At 44.0% G+C, this 26,079-nt stretch overlaps 1 protein-coding gene across 2 annotated transcripts in view; it reads left to right on the plus strand.

Annotated features, from left to right (window-relative positions):
- The first annotated feature begins 16,867 nt into the window (after window positions 1-16,867).
- TMEM178A (transmembrane protein 178A) overlaps window positions 16,868-26,079 on the plus strand; it is a 48,499-nt gene continuing 39,287 nt past the window's right edge. Inside the window, exon 1 of one of the 2 annotated variants that reach the window (XM_036027889.1) lies at window positions 16,868-17,371. In XM_036027889.1, coding sequence (XP_035883782.1) covers window positions 16,972-17,371 — 400 coding nt within the window. In that variant the 5' untranslated portion in view covers window positions 16,868-16,971. The remainder of the gene's footprint in view (window positions 17,372-26,079) is intronic. The other variant, XM_028517560.2, reaches the window with a different exon arrangement.

The raw sequence follows: 26,079 nt of genomic DNA on the forward strand, positions 1-26,079 counted from the left end.
CATTAGAAACAACCTGAATGGAGGGGGCCATAACTTGTGATTCCTTCATGCACAGGAATATTCCAGAGTTGGAAAACAGCCAGGTAGCTTTATACGGATAAAGATATTCACCATAGACTGCTGAGGAAGAAACGTTAAATTATTTATAAAAATGTGATAGCACTTCTCTGGTAAAAACTGTGTATGTAACAGTGCTACACGGGGGAATTGGAGCTGGGGAAGATGAGGGAAGGATCACCATCGCCGCAGCTCTCTGCATTTGTGTTACTGGAAGGTTTGCAATTAACATGTATTACTTCTGGAACTAAACATATATTTGCAAAAGCAGATTCAGTAATTTAAAAGCTTTCCAGTCAAGATTCCCACAGTAATCCTGGGATTACACAGTAGCCAAGAAGAATAAATCCATAATTACAAACAGAAGTTTTCTAGTGGCTCTTAGGCTACTGGCCGAAACGTTTCTTGCGAGCGTGTTTCTAAGATACAGCTTCTGTCTTCTGAAAGGAGGTAGGACTAGAAGCTGAGTTGTTCACTGAGGCCCCTTTATTGTACTGATGATGCACATCATTCATTTTCTGCGTTATAGTTTACAGGGCACTTTCTACTTGAATCTCGAATAATACAGCAAAACCGCGAAGGGGTGCTACCATTACCCTCATTTTCAGGAAAAGTAGTTCGGTTTCAGCGAAATTAGCCGACGTGCTCTAAATCACACAACCACTTGGGGCAGAACGGCAGTCGAAGGCAGGTAGGGGTCCCATCCCCAGTCAGCCATTCATTCAAGATAAATCACTGTTTTTCTAGGTCTCAGCTTCTTCAACTATAACACTGGGATGCAAAAGTTTTCTGAGGATAACTGTATGCAATTGTTTAAATGAAACCTAGTAAGTCCTTTCTACCCCCAATCCCCAATGAACTTTGGGACAATTCCGTGGATGTGTTTAAAGATACTTAAGTTGTAAAGACAGGGCAGGCATCCTTTCTATTAGCATACTTGGGTGTAAGGTAAAAAGGCTGTATATTTGTGGAGTGGCTTAGAGAACAAATTATTGCAGATTGGTTGAAAGGAACCCACAGTGGTATGGTCGCATCATTGCTGCTGTGGCCCTGGCTACTGTGGTAGCACAGATAGCAAATCGAGAAGCTCCTGCATCTCATCTGTCAGTGCTAACTCGGGTGATGCTGGCCCACCAGAGGTGAATGGTGGTTCTTCTTTCCTGGCCTTGGTGATTTTAGCTGCTTATATAAGGATTCTAATTCTCTTGAATTAGAGAGATGGTTTTACACAGATCTAGTTGGTAGCTCTAAAATGTTTGCTACATAACTGAATTTGCAGTGTACGTATTTGGCAATGGGTATATTGAGTTAAAAACATGACTTTTCTTATGACATCACCTTGGCGTTTTTAGTACCATCTCCTAAGCAACTGAATCCTAGTCTTTAATCAACCCAATTTTCTTGAACCTGCACCCACAGAGCTATGTTTTAAGATGTGGGTTTTGGCCCTGGCTGGTGTGGCTCAGTGGATTGAGCACCAGCCTATGAACCAAAGGGCCACTGGTTCAATTCCCAGTCAGGGCACATGCCTGGGTTACAGGCCAGGTCCCCAGTGAGAGACGCATGAGAGGCAACCACACATTGATATTTCTCTCCCTCTCTTTCTCCCTCCCCTCTGTCTAAAAAAAATAAATAAAATCTTAAAAAAAATGTAGGTTTTGTTTTTATTCAGGTATGGTAAGGCCAGTAGATCAAGAGATGACTGCCATTGAAAAGACAGTGTGTCACTCACAGTCCCCAAGGGGAGGGCCTGTGCCATGCCTTGCGCTGGGTAGAATGGGCCCACAGGGAAGCGCCAGGATCGGTCAGGAGGCAGGGAGTGCAAAGGGGAAACATGGGCAAGAGTCCTCATTGTGGTTCCCAGAAGAGAAACAGGTGTGGCAGGGATACAGTTTTAGGATTGGCTGGTTTGGATAATTCCTGTGGGTTCTGGGAAGCAGGGACTGCCCAGTTTCCTGGGACTGGGCCCTGCGTGATTAGAGCAGGGGGATGGTGCTCAGCTCATGAAAGCCCAGTGAAGCACTGTCTGGGCAGGTTGGTTTGCATATGAAAGGTGTCCTTCCAGAGGAGTCCTCTGTTACCTCCCAGAGCTGGCTGGCCCTGGGAGGGGCAGTCCTCCAGAGGCAACAAGGCCCTAGATGTCACAGCATCAGAATAAAAAGACATGCTTAATACAGGCTGATATAAATTAGGCTAGACTTAAAAGAAAGCAAAGAATAGCAAAGAAAGCAAACAGGACTGTTAATAAAACTTGGATATATAACCTATCACTCTGTATAATGTTATGTGTACTAACACATAACGCTTTCACTACAGATCACTGGTTTGGCATTAATACGTATGGGAAAGGCGTATGTCTTTTTTTCTTCCAAGACTCTGTCATTTGAGATAGTTTATTTCTTTAGCTTTCCTGAAATTAAGCTACACAATTTAGTTACCAAGTGACAGTGGGTACTTACTGGTGGGATTTTCTAGCCCCTTCCATCACATCTTCATATACATAAACACACACATTATTAACTCACTTGTCAAGTTGAGAGGCAGTATGTATTTACAAATGTGTGTGTAAGTGAGTGCAAGTTGACATAAACACACAACTTTCATTGTCTACCTTTCTTCAAGGTACAGGAAGGTGCCGTGGAATTTCAACAAAAATGCATCTTAAAGTTGAACAAGATATAACACATTATTGCCCATCCCCACCCCCATCGCCTACCCCTTCCCTTGTCTACTTAGAGAGGAAAGGTCTCTGAAAAATGTACAGATAAGCACACATCCTCCCTTTTTTCAGGAATAATTTATGTTAAGATATCATCAAGATCAATAGATTTGTTTGCTGTATCATATCGTTCCCTTAAGTGAGTCTCCATTAACAATCAGCCCACATATAGACAGTTGAGCATTGATTTGTTTTTACAACAAATGATGAGTGACACTCACTCTGTTCTCTTCTCCGTGCACGTGCCTGGGTGGGGACACCCTGGTGAACATCAGGGAGGCAGGGCAAGCCACAGGCTGCCACCAAGGCCTTGTGCTCCCACAGGACCCCACAAGGTACTGGGACATTGGACTGCTCTTGGCCTGTGTGCCAAGGATTTCCTTCCATGCAGGATGAGCAAGACAAGGCTTACACACAGGTGCATTTTTAAATACCCACATCCATTTGCTTGTTCGGCCAGAAAGGTGACAGGCCACCAGGCCAGAACTCTCTCTGCTGGAAGGGTCCAAAGTAACCCTTTAGACATAACCTCATCTATGGAAGGGCACAACCTACCTTCCTCCAAACCCCTACTCAGGCCTCCTCTCAGAACGGTGCTACCTAGACACATGTGGTCCAGCTTCTAACCATTAACAAAAGGACTAATGTCCTTTTTTCTTATCAGAACAGCATTAACAGGGGAAACAAGCCTCAATGCTGGGGCAACAGAAGCGGGGGCAGGTATAGTTCAGCTTCAGTGGAACCTTCTGTGTGCTATACCTAAACCTCAGCTGTGTTCTCTGCACCTGCCACTTTTATGGTGCTAAGAATATAAACGTTCTTCAGTGTCTCCTTTTTCCAGTTTTGGTTTTTGTTTTTGGCTGTTTCTCCATAAAGCATTCATGACCTTTCCACATCCCCACCCTAAATTTATCATCTTAGCTCCTTTAATTTCTACTCGTTAGCCTTAATGTCTTTTCTTCCTCCTGTCCAATAATTCCCTCCTCTGACCAATAACTGCTCACTCAGTATGTACCTGCCCTATAAGGAACTCTCAGAAAACTTGCAGTTTTTGTCACAGTCCATCTGCAGAGTCCAAAGGCAGTCTCTAGAGACTTGATCACTTGGCTTCAGGTAATTAGGGCAATCGCTACATATGCTTCGTTCTGTTAAATGCCAGGTGGAAATTCATTCTGACTGAATTCAAAGTGAAGTTGAAAACAGTCCCCGCCCTTTGTTACAGGAAACAGCTCATGGTTCTGCATTGATCTGATCAGCTCCGAATACATCTTTCCTGTGAGTGTAACGGACACACTCACCTGCACTTGGGCTTCTCTGGGGCTTTCCAGGGCACCCACCACGATCACTTCTACTCGCGGACAGCAGATAGAGTGGCACCTTGGGCCAGGGAGTGAGGGCTCAGCTGAAATAAATGCCTGAAGGAAAAGGACGCCTGGTGCTCAGGAGGATTGGCTCAGGCAGATATTCACTCCCCAGCTGTTAGGGATTTTAATTGTCATACCTTTGGGATGCAGTAGCCCCTGGAGCATGATTAATGGGGGAGCGGGGTAAGGGAGGAGGGGAAGTAGCGGGAAGTAGCGGTGAGCCGTCTGTGGGCTACCTGTCTGGGAAAGGAAGCGGCTACCACTGTATTCGTTTCCGATTGCTGCTCTGAGAAATTACCACCCCCTTAAGGACTTAAGGCAATTTATTATCTTACAGTTCTGTAGGTCAGAGGTTCAAAATTAGTCTCACCGGACTAAAGCCAAGGCATTGGCAGGGCTGAATTCCTTTTTCTTGCGTTTTCCAGTTTCCGGAGGCTTCCTGTGCTCCTTGGCTTACTTCCTCTGGCTTCAAAGCCAGCAGCGGTGCATCTCTACCCATTTTCCCACTGTACGCCTGTCTCTGAGAGGTTCAGAATAAAAAGGCCTACTTAACACGGGCTGATATGAATTAGGTTAGACTTAAAAGAAAGCAAAGAATTGGCAAGTAGAAGTGCAAATAAACATTGACTATCTAACCTACCACTCTGTATAATATTATGAGTACTAACATAGTATGCTGTTATTGCATAGCATTGGTTTGGCATTAATGACTAATAGGCAAGCTTAAAAATGGAGAATCTGGGAAGGTTTTAAGAATGCATGGGATTAGATTGGGCCCACCTGGATAGCCCAGGATAATCTCCTTCTTTCAAAATCATTAATCATATCTGCAAAGTTCCTTTTGCCACATAGGGTAACATTTTCATCCATTGAGAGAGGGGAGAGGGGAACTATTCTATCCCACCACAACCACCAAGTCAATGTCCTCACTGAGATACAAAATAGAAGCTTCTATCTTTAGACCTTTGTTGTCTCCCTCAGATCTAATGGGATTTCCATGGATTTAAAATTTTTTGTTTTCTATTTGACATCAAATCTGTCTGTGGCAAATGAAATCTTATTACAGGCAAACAATAATACTATTAATGACACCATATTTTTTATTCAAACTAATACTTTATGTTTTAGGGGTAACTTTGGTCTTTCCTTCTTCACGTCTCTTCTTCAAACATACGTGACCTTTCTCAGCCTTCAAAATAATCCATCGTCCTGACTCCCTAGCTACAGAATGGTTCTTCTCCGTCCTTGGATTGCTAAAGTTCTCCAAAAATTAATCAACATGTATGACTTTCCCAGCCTCCACCACCTTCTATTCATCCCTCAGAGGCAGGAAGTTTGATGTGCCCTAATCTCTCCATGGACAGCGACCTGCTGAAGGCCCCAGGGGTCGTGTCGCTGAGGCCCTTTCTCTCTCCTCTGCTGGATGTTTCTGCAGTTGTCAATACACTGACCAGGCCCATCTCGAAACTCCCCGTTGCTGGCTTGTGCGGCTCTCCTGGTTTATTCACAATGTACTGCCCGTCCCTGGCTCCTCATCCTTTACCTTGACCTTGCCTCCACACCTGACCTCTGCTCTTCTTTTCTACACTGGCTCTCACAGACCTGCCAGCATTGGTGCCTCTACGTGGATGCCTGCCAAATTCACTTTTCTAGCTACCTGGTGGACATTTTTATACACATCACCTTCTGTCCTCTCAAACTCAAATGGCCACAGCTTAAATCTCCAAATTTGTTCTCTCTCCTGATTTGCTTTTACTACTTGCTTATAGAAAGGTTATTTACTTATTTTTGCCAACATATCCATCATCATCGTAGTCATCTTGGCTTGCATCTCCAGCATTTGTATCTGGTTCTCTCTTTCCCCCTTTGAGTTGACCTATTCACTATTTTTATTCACACTGTTTCTGGCATCTCTTCCTTTGCTCCCAGTGCTGCTATCACGACCCTCATCAACCAGGCCCGGGGGAGCTGAAGTTCTTCTCACCCAATTACTTTATCATCACTGCTAAATTCCTAATTTCTCTTCTTTTAATATGTCATTCTTCTTTTCTTCGTTGCCTAAATAACTCAGTGCTGTTTGAACTCTCTACAGTCTGAATCTAATCAATATTTCCAAATTTATCTTAAACTTGTCAATTTTTTCAAACAAAACCTCCATGCTCACTGTCTTGTGAACATAACTTGTTCATTACTATTTCTGGGTTCACATGGTTTCCCATTCCTGAAATACTCTCTTCCTCTCTACCAATTTTCCCTCATAGATCTTTCAAAGCTCAAGTTCCAATTTCCCTATCAATCCTTTTTTGGGCCATCTCTATTTATAAGATTTCTCCTCTCTCTGAACACATTAACATTTGCTGAACATATTATAGGCCAGCAGAGAATTTCTATAAGGTCCAATCCTCCACCCACCCATCTTCCTGCAACTGTCACAATGTCCTTAAGTTTTCCCACTCTTACCACACAGAAATTCTTCATGCATCTACCTAAGACAACTCCTCCCCTAGTCTCTCAGATCCCTTCCCTCTTGCCCACTTGCCAACGACCTCTATCTTGCTAAATCCAATGCTTAATTCTCATTTCTTATCTTGCTTGACCAGTCAGAAACTTGGAGACTTTGATGACGTTCTCTTATTTGAAATACTTTCTTCCCTTGGCTTCCAGAACTCCGCACTCTTCTATGGCTCTGGCCACTCCCCCTCAGTTTCTTTTGCTGGTTCCTACTCACCTCCTAGACCTCAACATGCAGTGTTTTCCCATGTCTCACTCCTTGGCCCTCTTCTCTTTTCTGTCAACATTGAATCTCTGGGCAACATCATCTAGTCTCATGGTTTGAAGTGCCATCTATATGAGGATCTTGCGGGCTCTCAAGTTTATATCTTTAGTCTGAACCTGTCCCCTGCTCACTCAGCATCTCCACTTAGATATCTAAGAGGCATCTCAAACCTAGCGTGCCCCAAACTGAGCTCCTGTACTTTTCACAGCCTTCCCCGTGTCCACTCATGACCCTTCCACCTAGCTGAGTTTTTTTCCTCTCTTACTACATGTTATATACATCAGAAAATCCTGTCAGCTCTACTTTCAATATCTACCCAGAATCCAGGCTACTCTTGTTACTCTACTGTTATCACCTGATCTCTGTCCTCTATAAATGATGCAAGTAACAGGAAGAATGCAGGCCTTGGAGACACACCTTGCAGGCTTTAATCCTGGCTCTGTCACTGCTTAAGAGTATAATGTTGGGCAAGTTATTTGCCCTCTCGGTGCTTCAGTTCCCTCATTTGTAACATAACAACAATAACAACAACACTACCACTCCAATCGTTACAAGGATTACATGAGAAAAATATAAATTGCTTAGCAGAGTGACCGGCAAATAGTATGTGTTTAACAAATGTTAACTACATGTTATTATTCTATAAAGCTATAAAAACTCCATGACAATAGGTAGAAAGTAGTTGGCAAGAAGATCAGGGAAATGTGGAAAAGACCATTCTCCTAAGCATGAGCTATCCAAATCTTTCAATACCAAAGCCCACATTGAATCAGGCTGCAGAATTATTGGTCCAACCCACCATGATCTGTGCCTACTGCTTAGTATGCTGCTTATTTTGCACAGCTTTTACCTATAGATTCAGAGAATAATAGAGTTGATCCTTGAAGAACCTGGGGGTTAGGGGTCACCAACCCCCATGCAGTCAAAAATCCACATATAACTTTTGACTCCCCCAAACTTAACTACAGTTGTTACTTGGTATCCACCAGGGATAGGTTCCAGGGCCTCCATGGATACCCAAATCCATACATGCTCAAGTCCCTTATATAAAATGGCACAAAACAATGCATAAAGTTGGCCCTCTTCATCCATAGACTCCTAACTGTGGGTGGAAAATACTAATATTTTCAATCTGTGATTGGTTGAACTTGCAGATGCAAGAACCAGGGATACAGGGGGCTAACTATATATTTATTGAAAAGGTCCACGTCTAAGTGGACCCATGCAGTTCACACTTGTGTTGTTCAAGGGCCAGCTGTGGCATAGCTAACATTTCTTGATCATGTATTATTTGCCATTGTCACCCCTTTTTCCTTTGCCTTAGGAGCAATTTCTATAGCTCTTCTCCAAACTTCCTTTTTAGTCCCTGGAGCCTCAGACAGTCTCAGTCCCGATCCTGGCTGTATTCTGGGTTGACTTTCCCCTTTTAGGATTCCGTAGTGAGTTTGCTGCCATTGCTACAGATATAATATTTAAATGGGTGCCGTGTAAACCCAGTTAACAATACTGCTGTGAGAGCTGTTTTCAGTTATTATTTTATTGGTGCAAAAAAACTGGGTCTCCTGGCAAAAGGGATTGATATGGAGGAGAAAAGAGTAAACTGCTGAGTAAGAATGGAGAAAGCAAGTAATTAAAATCATGCCACCAAATTCAGGACAAAAACAGTCAGACAGCTTTCAGAAAAGGAAACTGAGAAACAAAAGAACTTTCCCCAAATATCCAGAAAGTAACTTCTTGAAATTAGGATTAAACTTCAATGTTTAAAACTTTGGGGATTTCTTTTGGCTAAACAGAATCCTCCTTTAGGAGAAAACCCCCTTTTTTGTGCTTTTGTTTCAGCTAGATTCATAAGGGCACATGGTGGCCTGGTTGGAAAACACTAAGAGACATCTCCCCCACTGCCAACCCCCTCCCTAAATTGCCACTCACGTAGTCTAGGGCTCTTGATCACATACAGATTGCAGACACCAGATAAATTAGACAGATGGAACTCATACATCAAAGCCACCTACTTGGATTCCTTTTTGGCCATTGGTGCATTTCCTCTCCCTCTCTTTTTTAATTAGCCTCATAAATCTGACCCTGACAAGGTCCTACCTCTCCTTACTAGCAGTCGGAGGTGAGATGTTAATTCGTCCTCAGGCTTTCATTTACTTCTCCACTTGAGTGATCGTCAATGCCATGTGACACCCATTCATTACAGGGGCTCAGGTGCGGCTGTGGGAAGGTGTGTGCCAAGGCCTGCCAAACTGGATACTCCTTCCAAAAGAACAGGATGGTTCTCTGGGCACTGTGCACTTCAGACAATCACACTCCACAGTGCCTGCTGAATGCTGGCATGCCGAGAGCTGTAGAGAACATCGTTATGTATTCTTCAGACTATCTGATTCATAATAGCTATTCACGTGCTTGCGGATGATTACCTGGACTCGAGTAATTTTTCAAGAGGTTTATCCAAATCAAGAACTGAAGATAGAAACAGAGTTGTTCAAGGTGGGGGGCCTTGCTCTTTAAGGTGGGGCACCTGTGTTGAATTCATCTGACTCAATCTTTGTCTCCTGGTCTTGACAATGTAAATCTGGAATGCTAACCTAGCTTATTCGAGTAAAGTTTGGATTTCTCCTCATTTGTGGAGAGCTGCCTTCTGGCTTCTAGTAGCTGCATCTTGGCTGAGTCTTGGGTCTTTCCTGAGTCTTTACCCTTTCCTCCTTGCCCTCCTAAGAGAGAGGCTATCTTTTTCTGTAATCCAGATGCTATCCACAGCTGGTTGTACATTTGATTGTATTCTCAGGGCTTCCCCAGACCCTTGCATGGGTAAGAAAAGGTCCAGGCACCCCCTAAATTCCCCTAAAATCATTTTTACCTCCAAAATGTAGTGGCTACAAGCAATCATTTCCTGCAGAGGATTTTCTATCTAGTCCATTTAAAATCTCTGAGAAATGGAGATACCTTATTGTACTCTGACAGCTTATTTCAGCTATTCACAAAGCAGTGTTAAACCCCTTTTATGGGCTCATAACAGAATAGCCTATTGATGGAGAATAATGGTTTCTCATACTTTTGAATGCCTACCATTCCACCAATACTACAGACAATTTATGTTTTTAGGGGCCTTATGGTAGTCTTCCATGCTTTTCATTAGGATGCAATTCTTGGGAGAATAAAGTTCTGTACTGCACCAAAGATCATGGCTTGCAAATGTGAGCAGTCACCAGATATTGTTGGCGATGATAAATAACAACAATGGCAACAGCTGCCATTTATACACGGAGCACTTATATGTCAGCCTTCACATCCACTCTGTTGCTGAGTGCTCTATATTCACAATGTTTGATTCTCATAGCAACCCTAAGAAGGATATTATTACTCTTATCCCCACGTCACAGATGAAGAAAGAGAGGCTTGGAGAGGCTAAGTACATCCTTCTTCCCCACACACAAAAAAGTCACACTAGAATCTGAACCAAACTCTCATCGACTCCACATCCAGGACACCGTATTGTCCTGTCCCTGTGTCATCATGGCATATCATTAGACTCCTCTGTCTTGGCTTTGGGTGCATGCATTTTTTTGGTTTTCCTCCTACCCTCTGTCCCAGTCTCCTCTGCGGCTCCTCACCTTCTTGCCGGGGAGCTCTAAGTGTTCAAGTGCCCCAAACCTCTTTGTTGTTCTAGCTACCCGCTCCCCTAAGCAATCTCATCTAGTCTTGTGAATTTCAATGTCACCATACCTATAACACCTACATGCGGACACCCCTAAAACCTAAATTGTCATTCCAGACTGCTTCCTTTACTTTCAGTTTTGTAAATCCAGTTGTGATTTCTAATTGGCATCTCACACTTAATTCCAACAAAGATTTTTTTCTTTTTTACTTCTCCCCTGGTGTGTTCCACATCTCAGTGCTGGTACCGCCATTCAAACACTCAGGCCAGAAGTGTAGGCAGGGGTCTTGATTTCTCCTTTCCCTGACGTGGATTCACAGTAACTCTGTGACTTCCTTCTCTACCCACTTGTCTGTTTCTGCTTCAGGCTCTTTAGTCTAAGTGACTCATACCCCTTTCTGGACTATTGCAATAGCCTCCTGACTGGTTTCCTTCCTTTCCACCCCCAGCCTCAATTCATTTGTCACATAGTCTTCTGAACGACATGCAAAACACAAATCAACCCATCTCCCTCCCCTGCTTAAAACTCTTCAGATATTTTTTTTGACCGAAGTCCAAACTCCACGGGAGATCTTCAGAACTGTGTGTGATTTGACCGTTGGCTAACTCTGCAACTGAATCACATGCTACTTGCGGTCCCATTCTCTGCTCTACCTACGGTGGCCTCGCTTCAGTTCCTCCGTGGCACAAAGCTTTCACGCCTCAGGACCTTTTCACCCGCTGGTTCCTTTGCCTGGAATACTCTTTCTATGGCCCATGAGGGCTCAATAAATGTTAACTGAACAAACAAAATTAGTGGATTGCCTCTCCTACACGAATAATATAAATAATAATATGAAAAATTATGTTTTTAATAACTTATTGAGCCATTTGTATTTATGACACTTAAATCGTATAATTAGGCTATGGGTTATCTAAAGTGCGTTTATAGGGACGGAGTAGGGAGGAGAAGGGAGCAGCGGTGGGAGAGGGAAGAAACATATTTATCACGTGATAATCATGAATTTCCATTCCTGTGCAGTGGATGTTAACATCCCTGTTTTTCAGAACCTGGGTGATTTGAAGAGGGCAGGTAACTGGCTAAGAGAGAGCAGGAAGGAAGCATTGGGTCTGGAATTTACAGTTTGTCTGACGCCAGCACCCATGGGTGGTCCCCAGGTCCTGGTGCCTTGGAGCAGACACAGCTGGGAGATGAGGTTTGAGGAGAAGAAAAGGGGGACACACCTGGAACACTGGCATTTTGGTTCACATGGAAAGCATCACGGGCCACTGTGAGTTGGAGAGCCTGGGCATCTTGGTTCTACCCAGTTCTGCCTCGGCGGTCACGCACGGCCTGCAGCAGCTGAACTGAGCCCTCGCTTCCGAACCCGGTGCCCACACACACAGATAAGGTGGGCGTACAGTTAGGTATGACAATTAGTAAGCCGCCATCTGCTAAAACATCACATACTAAGTGGGATTTAATATGGTTATGGGTTTCTTTGAACTTTTTTTTCTTCACCATATGTGCTCAAAGTCTCTAAAAAGGAAACGGGAATGTGTAAAAGAATGGTGACATTCTGTAGTGTGTCAGTGGAATGAGAAACTTATCAGGCTCTGTCTATTTCTGGGAGTTTGTGGTATTTTATGGTTCCAGGCTTCCAGTTAGTGACAAAATGGCACTGCCAAGATGACTTACCGCATGTGGGGTAGAGAAGAGCACCAGGGTAGGTGCTACTTCTAAAAGTTACTTTGGCTTTGCCTTGGACTAAGTTGACACCCATACAGAAAATACCCCTTTTCCTCCAAGGCCTAATGGAAATGACATCTAATCTGCCTGGTTTACACACGTTTGTGCCAATGGATAGTGACCTCTCTGTCGTAGGTTTTCCTGTTGCATTTGTTTACACATCTCTGATAGCATTCCTCCCAGGCGATCCCCCTTCCAGCCTCTTGCATTTCTATCTTCCTCCTCCACTCTCCTACAGCTCCTGGGGGCACTGGCCACGGTTGCTTCATCTTTGCGTAATCCAGTGGGGCCCGCCGAGCATGGTAACTTACATTAGAGGTGCTCAATATAGGTTGTTGAATTGAAACAGAATTGTTTTAGAAAAACAATTTAGAATCATGACTTTAACACCAGATACCTCAATTATTTGCGGACATGACATATTGTAGATCAATAACATAATGGACTATATCCTTAGAGTAAATGCTAAAAAAATTACCAAGAAAAAAAAAGTCCCCACTCTTTATGAAAGCCAGTGCATGGTTTAGGTTAAATTGCATTGTGTAAATCTGTGGAATCCAAATGTTTGAAATAAAGAAGAATATTGCTTTTGGTCTTGACACTGGAGCAAAGGGTGAAAGCCTGTTAGAATATTCATGGTTAGCTTAGCATGGGTGTGTCAATAAATCACTGCCATGGCTCTGTGGTAATTGGAGATCTCTCTCTTGCTGAACATTTTTATAGGGAAACATTTATTTACAAACTTCCTGACCATAAAGAGAAATACAATGAATGCCATAAAGCACCTGTGTATTATGACAGTGTGTTTAGAACAGGAGAAGCATTTTTTCCCTAAATATTTCCACATGGCCAACACATCAGCTGGGATGCTGGAACGCTATGGGAATCCTGACAGAAACAAGGAAGGACCCTAGAGTCGTACAGTAGATGACTCTCTCTAGCCCAGAAAGGAGAGTTGGAAGATGAAGGTTACGTAATCAAAGTGCCATTTCAGGAAGATGCATTTGGCAAGAGCATCCAGGCTAACCGGCAGGCTGGGCTGCTCCCGGAGGGGTGGGGACCAAGGAGGCAGCTGTAATAATAACCCAGATCTGAGGTCAGAGAGGCACAGTGACAGCAAGTGGTAGAAGCACAGAGGAAAAATTGGTCATAGAAGACACGTCAAAGGGCAAATCCCCATGAGTTTGTGAATGCGATAGATAATTCTAAAAGACTGAGTCCAGGTGACTTGAATGACTTGTCAATACAGAGAGAGAGAAGTGGGGAGGGGCAGCTGAACCATAGGGGAATGTAAGAGTTTACTCTTGGATATACTGAGTTCAATTGCACCAGGAGACAGCCAGGTGGGAATTCTCTGACTCCATCCCTTGCCGTTTTAGGACATTGTTGTTCTCTGAGGGATGCATTGGGGATAGCAGATCTGGAGACAGCAAAGAGATATTTAAGACAAGTAAAGAACAAGCTAAGTTTGAAAGTGCTGAGGTCACAGCACAGCCACAGCTGAGACACGCTACAGTGCTCTGGCTGGATATTTGATCTCACAGCACGTTGACTCCCTGCCAGGCTAATGTCCTCAGACAGTGACTATATTCTGGCTTAGATTTCTGCTTCCACTCATCTACGAGTATTTAGCTTGTAGTCAGGCATTAGAACATGATGACTTTATCATTTAAGAGATGTAGAAACAGTTCTTAGGTTACAGTGGTCCAAACTCTTGAAGCCTCCAAATTTGCGAAGTAGTCGCGTAAAGCAAAGAGTTAAGACTTTGACTGTAATGACAATATGCCTGATTGAATCCTCTTGGTCCAGTTTAATTCATCCTTTGATAATTAGCTCAAACGTGACTATCTCTAAGCAGCCGCTTGACTCCTCGAAGCAGTCAGTTTATTTCATCGTCCATGCTCCCACAACACTTTGTTCTTACTTCTAGGAGAGCACATGGGACAGACTCTGTGTCTGTCACCACTCGGCTGGGGCACCTTGAAGATGGGAACTACTTATGTCTCTTTGTACTCCCCACTCCCCTCTCAGAGGGGGGTGGAGGTTAGTGGGTGGTGTTTCGCTGTTGGAAATACCCAAAAGAGAAATGTTAAGAGCACGGATGGAGCAATGTGCAGTCGCCGTAGCCAAGCCTGGGTGCGTACGCATCATGTGTCACATCCCTGCTGATGGTGTTATTGCTGCACCAGCAGAGGCAGTGCGCTCATTACATGCTGCTGGCCCATATTTGTAATGTGTGACATTTTTTAATGAAATACTGTCAAGGGTAATTCATCATACAGTAACTTTTGGATTATATGCTGAGACTGGTCTTAAACATAGACATATTGAACTTCGAGATAATGCTATTTTCCAAAAAGGGTACGATCCAAGGCTTCTGGCTAGAAAAATGAAGCAGAACGTTATGTCCTTTTAAGTTCATCAGATGTGCCTGAAAAAGATGTTCGTTTCTGTCTACTCCAGCTGAGGACAGGGTTAGTGTGTGGAGATAATCAGGTGATTCTGAAATGTGGCAGAATATTTTTTTTTTCCTGTAGAACATCAGTGTTTGAAAAGGGAGTGAAGGCTCGCTAAAGGTTTGTAATCACTTTATCTCAGGAGGTGTTAACAAAAATAAGAGGGCACATGACAACTTGAGTGAATTTCAGTTGTCAACTGTTGCCTCCCAGTTAATGGTATTCTCTCTGCGTATCCATAAAGATCTAGGATTTTTACACATATAATAGAGTATAAATAAAAGAGATCTTCTAAATCCTATCATTTTTGTATAAGTCCAGATAAGTCTCCTTTGATGAGCTTAGCATTTCCTTTTTAGGGAGCTTGTAGGTGAGAGAAACACTAAAATTATAATTCTTTCTCTCCCTTAATTAGACTGGAGCTCACCATAGATCTTGGTGAAGCTGTGAGAAAATCCAAGCAATAATTCACATTGTCAGATCAGCAGAAATGGGCATGGGAGGTCTGATATGACTGAGAGATTTGCTTAAGCGATCTATGTGTGAACTGAATGGCTCAGGAGGGATACAAGTCTTCATTGGAAATATACCCTCTGAAGACACTGAGCACAAACAGCAATGAAAATAAATTCGAGCAAGATTCTTATACCACCTTTACAGATGTCATTCCAGAGGAAATATATAAATCACACTAATACCAATTGATGTGGGTCACTAATTAATAAGGCCCATTAAATTGTGGAGTAATGACATTTAGCATCTAATGAATGCCTCATCATCTCTTGATCATTAATATTTCATGACATAAGAACACAAGAATTGGCATCCCTTGGCTCAGGCAGCATGGTTTTTTGTCTCTGGGCACTAAGTGGCACAAGGGTATTGCACCTCTGTTGTAAGAATACACAACATAAATGATTAACTCTTCCAGTAACCTGCATCCTAACACTTCCTCATTTTGGAAGGTGTGAATCTGCTTGCCATTCTCAGAATTAACGTCTGTGACTACTGGGTGCCCCAGAAGCACAGAGTGCAGCTAACACGTTGACTTTGGTGGTGGCATTGCTTGGTTGTTGACCTTCCCGGGCCATTCAAGAAAGTTGTGCGGGAGAAAAATCATTACTTTGATTTATTACCAGGGCTTGCTTTATTCAAAGGCAATAATCACCGCACAGAGCAGGTGCCCGTTGCAGGGGTTTATTGATCCTATGCCCTTCTAGAAATTTCAGGAGGATGTCACTCTGGCAGGAGATGGAGAAGGTCAAAGAAAAAGAAGTCCATCTCTGAGCTGGAGGAATTGAAGTGGGAGAAACTAGCTAGCTTTTGGTCTACCGCTCCAGGGACACTCGGAGTCTTCTCTCTCAGAAGAGGGGCTGGAGCAGAGAGAACGCTCAGAGCTTGCAAAGTGAGAGGGAAAGAGGAAGGCGACAGAGAGCTGCTAAGGACGGGAGAAAGGGTCTTCAGCTCCGGACCCAGATTCCCAAGAGTTAAATTCCACCACGCAGCCCGACCTGATGGGATTTGCTTCTGGGCACGAAACGGAACACTGATCAAAATCAAGTTGGACAAGTGACAAGACTAAGTCTGATGTTGGTGGATGTCTTTTAACGTCGTAGGAGGGCAGAGGACCGGAGACAGTGTGCTCAAGGGTAGCTGGAAAGCAGCACTGAGCCCAGGGAAGGGACAAAAAGGGACCCGGAGCCGGGAAACAGGGACAAATGAGCGTGGGGGCAAAGAGAGCGGAAGAGCTGAAGAAAAGTAAGGGAAAGTGGAGACAGGGTTAAGGGGAGAGAGGAGGATGAGAGAGAGAAAAGTGAGGGCGGCGAGGAGGGATTAAAAAGGGAAGGGAGATCGCTGGAGAGCAGGGCCGACAGTTAGAACCGGAGGAGGGGAGAGGGTGGAAAGGAGTGAGCGCGAAGGGGGCGCAGAGAGTGAGCCGAGGGGGCTGGGAGAGGAGGGCAGGAAAGTGCGATCGCGCGGGGGTGGGCGAGGAGACGGGCGGAGAGGGGGCACGAGGAGGTGGGAAGGAGAGAGGAGCACGGGGAAAAGGGAGCCCGCGGGGCGGCAGCCGGGGGCGGGGAGGCTGCGGGAGGGAGGTGGGGGGCCGGTGGGGGACGCGGGAGGGAGCGCGGCGGAGAGCCGAGGCCAAGTGCATTGTGTCTGGCGGCGGCGCGCGATCCCACCGGCGGCTGCGGCGGGGCGGGAAGCCATGGAGCCGCGGGCGCTCGTCACGGCGCTCAGCCTCGGCCTCAGCCTCTGCTCCCTGGGGCTGCTGGTCACGGCCATCTTCACCGACCACTGGTACGAGACCGACCCCCGGCGCCACAAGGAGAGCTGCGAGCGCAGCCGCACGGGCGCCGACCCGCCGGACCAGAAGAACCGCCTGATGCCGCTGTCGCACCTGCCGCTGCGGGACTCGCCCCCACTGGGGCGCCGGCTGCTCCCGGGCGGCCCGGGGCGCGCGGACCCCGAGTCCTGGCGCTCGCTGCTGGGGCTCGGCGGGCTGGACGCCGAGTGCGGCCGGCCGCTCTTCGCCACCTACTCCGGCCTCTGGAGGAAGTGCTACTTCCTGGGCATCGACCGGGACATCGACACCCTCATACTGAAAGGTGAGCGGCGGGCGCGCCCGGCGTCCTGGGCGCCCGCGCGCGGAGCGCAGCCCCCGGCTCCCCGCGGGCGCGCCGGTCCCCGCGGCCACCTCCCCGCGGAGTCCCCGTGCAGCGCTCCCCGGCACATTCTTTCATTCTTCCCCGCCGCCTCCCTCCCTTCTCTATCCTTCTCCCTTTCTTTCTTCCCCGTTCCTCCTTTCTCTTCCCTTTCACACATCTTTCCACGACTCTCTTCTTCTCTCCTCCCCCTGTGCTTCTTTCCCCCCTTCTCGCAAGTCTTTCTTTGCCTCCGTGTTTCCCTCTCCTCCTCCCTGTCTTTGTACACCTGCCTCACTTGGAATGCCCGTGTCGATTTTCCTGAAGCTGCTGCCCATGGGGTTCCCAGTACGCGCCTTTCCTCGAGTTGTGCTGTCCTTTCAGAAATACCTTGGGAAGAAAAGTGCCGCGAAACTCGGAAGAGGGGAAAAGGGGCCTTTTTTTTTTTTTTTTTTTGGATTGAGCTGATGTTGGTAGCAGGCGGAACTGATGCTGTCGCTGGCAGGCTAATGGGGAGCTAAGAAGGCCTGGGAACCTTTCTCCAAACCGCCTAAGTGCAGGGTTCCTATGGATTAGACCTCAAATATACCATCAGTGCTTTGGGGGGCGGCAGCGGAACGCAGATCGGACAGCTACCATTTTTCAGCCTTGGCGACGATGACTCGGCACGCCGTCCTCAGTGCCTAGGCACACCAGGGGGAGGAGAGGGGAGAACCTGGCCCAACGCCTGACAGCAGAGCTTGGGGATTTGCTCATGGACTGTCTACACAATCACTTCCTTCTACTTTTGTGCTATCTTGTAAGGCTGTTTTGGTTGTTGTTTTGTAATTTAGCACTGAGTTGTAGAGCATCAGTTTGCTCTTCTGAAATCTAGGCAACACCTGGGCCCCATGTATGTGACCAGATAGTTTGATTTTTTAAAAATAATCTCATTTATGTAAAAATATTCAATGTGACAGCCCTATTGAGGAAGCTCCTTTCTAACTTTCAGAGCACCACCCTTAGTATAATTTTTTGAGATAAAAAAATAAACCTTCTATCCATTGAACTATCAAAAAAAGAAAAAGTCCTAAATCAGTACATCTTAGTATTTCGTAGCCATTCAGGAAGACCAATGAGCAGACTCGTGTTGAATTCCAGTTTGGAAGGGAACTGCTTAGGAAAGAGGGAGTTAATAATATTTTGGCCTTCAGAATCTCGTTGGCATACTCTTCATTTCTCAAATGTGTCAACTTCCTCCTTCCTATGGCTAGCTCGGCTGGGGACTGCTGTCTGAAACCTGTCTGTTCATGGAAGGACTCCAGAGTTTTGGGGGGGGAATCGCACACAGGAACCTGCCTTTGGGAAGCACACCTTTTTCTTTCCTCTCCTAACTTGCATCCAAATCTGATTTCTCCTCAGGAAGATGCTGCATAATTAATTCTGATAGTAGCACAGCACATGAACAAGCTGGAAAAGCTGAATTTGGAGGCTCAGTTATGGAATGCTCATTTAGGCAAGGCGATTTTGAAAGCTAAACAGTGTAGTCTGTCTTTGGAAATGACAGAGCTGCATTTCCTTACACTTTTTCTAAGGCTAGAGTGTTTCATTGCATGTAAATTGGATATAGAGTAAAGCCTGTAATAGAAGGGCAGGGTCCATCCCAAGCGCAGCAGAGGGACCTCTATGGGACAGGGCACATTCCGCGCCTCTGCAGATGCACTTGCTAGCTGAGGTGCTGGCTCCTGGGCAGTCCAGGAGCAAATAACCCTAGAGACAGAAGGGACTTCAGAGGTCATTGAATCCAACCTCCTGCCCATTTTTCAAACTCCCTTCGTCTACCATCTTTCTGACAAATGGTTCTCTAGCCTAGTAATTTCATAAGACAGGATTTATATACTTTAAAAACATTCTGTTTTTCTAGATACGGTTGTTTTAGATGAAGACAATCTCTGGTTTATAATATCCATGGTGTTTAGCTAGTCGTTTGTGCCGAACACTACGAAAGCTGAGGTTGGAATCAGAAGGCATGGGCTCCATTGCTGGCTGTGCTGCTGAGTTGCAGCAGCGCCTCTAACAGGTGGCCAGGCCTCTTCGGCCTTCAGTTTCTTGTCCACAGTCTTAGGAAGGCTGACTGTTCTTTAGGGAATTTTCTAGTTTTGAAATCTATCATCGTTGTAATAATAACAATGTAAATGTAGCTTCCTGGGGAGTTAATAAGCTGACATTACTAAGGCAGGAGTTTGGAAAAAAATGAAAGACAGGAGTACCTTATAGAACCATAACTTGTTTGGAAGATGGCCAAAAATGCCTCAACTACTTGCAACATTGTTACTAACCTACCTTGGGCTTGTTAGCTAAATCTTCTGGGTCGCAGTTTCATCTGGGAAGTGAATGGCTAAAATGAACAGTTTTAAAATTGTATGAATATGTTGAGAAAGGAAAATGCTGCTGACATTTTCCTTTCTCAAACAGATGATTTGGGCACTAGTATTAGGTAAACATTACTACCTTTGTTTTGACATCTGGCATTAGTGGCTGTGGTATGAATATCTTATGAGTCATATATAATTAGAAATTCACATCATATCCAATTTAAAAAGTTGGATAACTAGGGTCCCAAGTTCCGTTCTTACTTCCCTCTCTGAATTACCTTGCTTTTGAGTCCTAACATTTACAAATTTTAATAATAGGAAATGAAAAAAAAGTAGACTCACATGGGAGGCGTGGGGAGAGGGTTGGGAAAGGACTGCAAGAACCACCTGGCATATTTGGTGAGCTTTTGAGAGAAAAAGAGGCCTGCCTTTCCTCATTTGGACTTAGAGGTCAAAGCCAGGATGGAGGTGGGTGAAAGTTACAGAGGTCAGTCTAGGGTGGAAGGGTTAATAGTATGGAAAACATTCTCACAATTGGAAGTGATTGCATTTCCTGCAGCTGGAAGCAAGTATTTTTGAGAGATGTACAAGACAGTCAATGTGGACAGTGAGAGATCAGTTTAGAAATGAAATGTGTAGACTTTAGAGTCTTAATCTACTTAAGAGGGATCACATGGGTCAGAAAAGGATTGATCTCAATGGGTAAAGTAGTTGGGAAAAATCATCCAGTTCTGACTGTTAGCCTTTCATTATGATTCTTGTTCAGTTCTAGCCCGAAGTGACCCTTGAAGGTCTACAATGAACCTTCAACCCAAGGACCTTCAATGAGAATGGAGGTGAAGTTACTGATAAACCCATTAAGAACCAAGACTAGAACACTATGCCACCAGACTGACTTTGGGTGCTAAGGAAGCTTTGCTGGTCAAAGTAAGAACTGTCTCTGATAAGTATGCGAATGAAGTTATCCTCCACTCGGCAATAAAAAGGTAGAAAAGTTGAGAGAGCCTAGTGGTAGGAGCTTGAGAGAACAGTCTGAAAGCACTGGAGCCTCAGGCTCCTCAGGGCAGCTGGGGTTGAAAGAAGCTTTTATATGTAAAAGTTACAGAAAGTCAGAAAGGTAGGAAGGCAGCATGGATTGTATAAGGAGCCCAGGACATGAGAGGAGGTGACCTAAAGATGGGTTCTTTATTCTACCGCATCTCCCTATCCTGGAGGTTGGCTCACCATTAAACATGGCCCTACCACTGCTTCGTTTACAGAATTCCTGAGTCTTAGTTGATCTGTACAATGGAACAGATAACATTTATTTCATTCATTCATTCACCCTGTTTACTTACTCAACACATATATATTGTGTCAGGAATTGTTCGAGGCATACAAGATACAGGAGTGAACAAAATAGATAAAAAAATGCCTACCCTCATGGAGCTTGTATGAGTAGTGGAGCTGTTTTTCAGTGGACTACACAGTACCTGCTCTTGTAGGTTATGGGACAAGCACTTGAGGAAGGCTGCTGGAATTGGTAAGTAAATGACAGAAAATAGAGTGCAAAGTGGTGGAGCACTGTGCCCTTTGGAAGATGCTTAGCCATTCCGGTCCAAGTGTAATTCTTATGTTTAAACTACTGGATAAATAGTAAAATGAGAGGACAGATGGAAAGAGACTCAGAAGCATTATATAATGCTTCTTTCCGTTACTGAAAACACTGACTTTAATAAACAAACATTGATGACACTAGTGAATACATTATGTAGAACTTTGGAGAAATTAATTTTAAATAGGAATTTGTGATTGCAATTATTTCAAAAGTTCCAACTGTTTTTGCTAGCCTTAACTTATTAAAATTTTTTAATTAAAATTTTTCATTAGAACAATTAACATTTCAAATATATGTATCCTGTTTATGTAAATCAAGTGTAATATTATATATTGCCTGCAATAAACAAAAGGAAAGTTAACACTGTAGTGTTTTGTTTTGATGAAATTTGAAATGATAGAATTTAAGAAATAATGATTACAATTCTCTATGCCAAAAGTTACCTCATTTAAATCATTTGGGATTGAATTCTTGAAACTTGAAATAAAACATATCCTGTGGTTTCAGAAGCATTTCTTCTCTAATGAGATAAACAGAGATATCAAAGACTGTAGGACATAAATACTTTGTCATTTTGCTCTCTGCAAGAAAAGGAAAGCAGGAATTGGTAGCAATTCATTGGGTCTGTTCTTCACTCTGCTAATGATTTATCTGTTTCCCCTGTTGCTTGTTTTCCATGAAATTAATAGTCTGTACAAGACCCACCAAGTTCTACCTGACACAGAAATAGATTGATGATTTTCTTCAGTGCATTTGTAGACCAGGGTATCATTTGTGTTGGAATAATTATCTTCCAAGAGCAGATTATCTAGGAAAGCTGAGAGGCTAGCACTGTTTCTCCTTTCTGACCACTTAGTTCACCTACTGTGCTCTGACCTCCTCTTGGACCACAAGATGCTGCTGGCAGAAGGGTTCTTCAGTTTTGGGGGTGCTGGGGGTATCTTGAAGACTTCCTTTTTCTTTTTACTTATTGAGGCAAGTGATTTCCAAAATTATTTTGAGCACCACCTTATATACTTTATATGTAATCATTTTAAAATCATGTGCATGGACTGTGCTAACATAGATGTCATAAAACACAGACAAAGGCAAATGTTGAAGGGATGTGATTATAAACAGAAATCAGTGAAAGTTCAACTATTTCACCCCACATTCCAAAGAGCTGCTTGTGTCCCCCCCCCCGCATGTACACACTCCACTCTGAAGACTGCTGTGGCTGCTCGTTGGAAGAGCCATTTCTCATCTGAGCGGAGGAAGGAGTGATGTGTCCTACCATGGTAAACTTTATAGTGGGTTTCCCAGGGCACTGTTACTTCACACACACTTCTCTTGCACAGGGGAAAGAAGAAGGCACATTTTATTTCCGTATCATTTCTGCCATTAGACACAGGATTTAATGAACCTTTTTCAGTTAAACCACTGCCAGCTCCTACTCCACAGCTCTTGATGAGCAGATTTGTAGTTATGTCCCACAGTGCTTTGAAGCTCACCACACCTGAGTGCTATACTCTGTGTTTCAACACATGCTATTGCTACCTCCTAAAAGTTATGTTGAACAGAAATGAAATTCTTCCTTGCCATCGTGCCCTCCAAAATAGATACTTGCTTCCATCCTTTTCATCTGAATACAAGAATTGTCTTTTAAAAGTAATTTATAAACACAAAACTAGATGGTGCTTTAAGTGGTTTGTAATCAAAATTGCCAGAAGAAATGACATTTGTATCCACTGGGTTCCATGGATAACATTTAGCAATGGTCTTCAGAGGAAAGAAAGAATTTTTGCTATGTCATAGAAAGTTCACATCCAATTATATACCCAAGTTGCTGTGGGTTTTTTTTTTCTTAGCTACTGATTTTTTCTTCTTTAAAGCTCAGAAAAAGCTCTCAAACCCCATCAGGCAGACTGCTCATAATTGCAAGTGCTCTTGATTGCCATAGAAGATAAGCTTGTATTAGGGAGCATCTGGCCGTTACATTTCATTGAGGGAATAACCGAGCCTCCCAATGTCAATGCCAAGTGGGAGACCACGAGGCCTGGGAACACTGAAGGAATGTAGGCTGGTCACAGAGTTTTCCCAACAGTTACTAAGAATGAATTCTCCTTCATCTTTGAGTACACCTGCAGTATACCCCAGATTACTGATCTGGGACTCTACCAAGCAAGCTGTGACCGCAGGTGGGCTGCCGCCTTATTCCCTGTGCCCACCTTTCTGTGCCCACCTTTCTTTTGGGGAGATTCCACTGTCCTCCAGTTGTGTGACTGTCTGGGACTCTTTGTTGTATTTTTTTGCTGGTTAAAAAGAGTAAAACTAATCAGATTCGGTCACCCTCAGTTCTCACCCCCTTGCAAAACAGCTGGCGAAATGAAAGGAAATAGCTGAAGACAGCCAAACTGGAGGGCTGGCAGATAATACAAATAGCAAATATGCCTATTTTGGAGGAGAACCTCAGTTCAATATTTTGGAGGCAGTTCAGATAAGATCATTTTAACCACATAGACTTGCTTTAAGATAAAAAAAATTGTTTTTTTCTACAGTTACTTTAGAAAAAGAAACACCACACCATTGATATTGTCTAAAGCTGTGCACCTCTGGTTGTAAAGATTGTTATCAAAATAAAGGGATTTGTAAATAGAAAATGGACTTTATCTTCAAAACCTGGTAAAATTCATGACAGTTTATTTTTATCTGCTCTCTTATAGTGTTTCCCTGTGGTGAAAAGTGATTACAGTGATTAATCTGTTTTATTGCAAGTTTTAACTAAAAGGAAGTAACTGGACTTGGAGCATGGGAGAGCCGGCAGGAAGCTGACAGCCTTTGTTTGCTGCAGAGTAACCGGGAACTGCATGCCACACTCCATCTTTCTTGTAACTCAGCCAGATAAGCTGCTTGCAGACCAAACAATAATGTCCTGGGGACACCCATCAGGGAATTCATTAGCAAGTGAAAAAAGGGGACCAGAGCAAACCATGTTTTAGTTCCCATTATTTGAATTACCGAGGACACAATTACTTTCTGCAATTTGCTGGATGTCCCCCAGTGTTTAGACTTTTTGATATTTTGTTCATTGGTACAAAATCAACAAGCTCATTGCTCCTCTAAGGAGCTAACATATGTAAGGTACTCCCTTTTGGTTCTCCAAGTTATTTGATGCTATGCAGATAGACAGGGAAGAGGTTCCAGAAATACAAGTGTTTAGATAATTCCAGAAGGCTTAATTGTCCCTTTTCAACAGGTCGCTCCACTGCAAATTAATGCTGATGCTTCCATCTGCCTTGCCAACAAACACTGATTTGCAGACTTAGGGTCTATAACAGCGGGAGGGGCAGGGTAGGGGGTATGGGGTGTGGGAAGCTATACTGGGCTTGGATCTCTTTGGGCTACATTTTAAAGAATTTTTACCTAGTGTAGGGGACGTGAGCATTTGCTTCACTCCGACAATCAGCCAACAAATGCTACTACTGAGTGTTGGAAAAGAAATGCTTTGAAGATAAGGGGCTGCTTGGTGAAAAACATGGGTGATCAGTTCTCCTCATCCCATGGGGTTGTGCTTCCAACCAAAGCACAACCCAGAGCAGCGAGGACGGGGGTCGGAGTCAGTGGCAGAGGGCTCTGGGTTAATTTGAGTCTGAATGCCATTTCTTAAGTTTTCACAATTTTGAAAGCACTTTTAGTAATGTGTCCAGTTGTCATGGAATTTTAAGTATGTGCAGCCTGTTACATAGTACTCCACGGATCACCTGTTATGTGATTGAAACATTATGAAACAGATCATCAGAGTGATGATTTGACATAGAAGATAGAATAAACTGTAGGGTGAAGAAACCAAAGATATAATGGCCAATGGAAATAACTGAGTCCAGGCCAAACTGGAGCTCAATAATTGTTTTACATCATGGACATTTGAGAATCACCCATCCCAGGTGATTTAATCCTCAGCGACTAACGTATTGTAGGGAAACTTCCGTTTGGTGTTCAGCCAGTGGGGGCATTGATCGAAGGAACCTAAAACTAACAAGCACTAGAAAATAAAAGATAAGCTGAACTAAAGAGTGACAGGAAAAACAATAACTACTAACATAAATGATTCTGCAAACTGCAATCTTTTTGTTCAGGTGCAAAGACACAAGGAAACTGTTTACTATTCAGCAGGAAAAGGTAAAATCCAGCCAGAAGATGTGTATTTCTTTCCTTTTTTTCCTCAAGGGTTATTTTTTCTTTCTGAGAGAAAGTCAAATTGGTCGGAGGAAAATGGGTAAGCATGTGTAGAATCAAAATTCATATAGTAGGAAGAACGTTCAGCCTGATCCTTACCCAGGTGTGTGTGTGTGTGTGTGTGTGTGTGTGTGTGTTTACTGTGATGCCCTTGGAAGTTTCACTTGCTCTACAAACTCCTGTCAAATACATGGAATTTCCAGCGTGCCAGCTCTGACCCCCACCCTTTTCTTTCTGAAAGCATATTGTCAGAATGCCTGTGTAGGAGGGGATGTTATCAGCATAATCTCAAGTTAGTTTTAATTTATAAAACAGAGTCTATCACTTGGACAGGGGTGGCCCTGTACTCTTGTACAGAAGAGGCTTAGGGACAGCAATCTGACTGGCAGTGTGGATGGGCACTTTATCCAGATTGTATATTTTTTTAGGGGTGGGAGCTGTGAGGGTGGCTGATGGGTATTGTCAGCATGGGTGCCTCAGAGGCCAAAGTCATACCCAGGTCCCAT

Source organism: Phyllostomus discolor, chromosome 6 (genome assembly GCF_004126475.2).
Source record: "Phyllostomus discolor isolate MPI-MPIP mPhyDis1 chromosome 6, mPhyDis1.pri.v3, whole genome shotgun sequence".
Taxonomy (NCBI): domain Eukaryota; kingdom Metazoa; phylum Chordata; class Mammalia; order Chiroptera; family Phyllostomidae; genus Phyllostomus; species Phyllostomus discolor.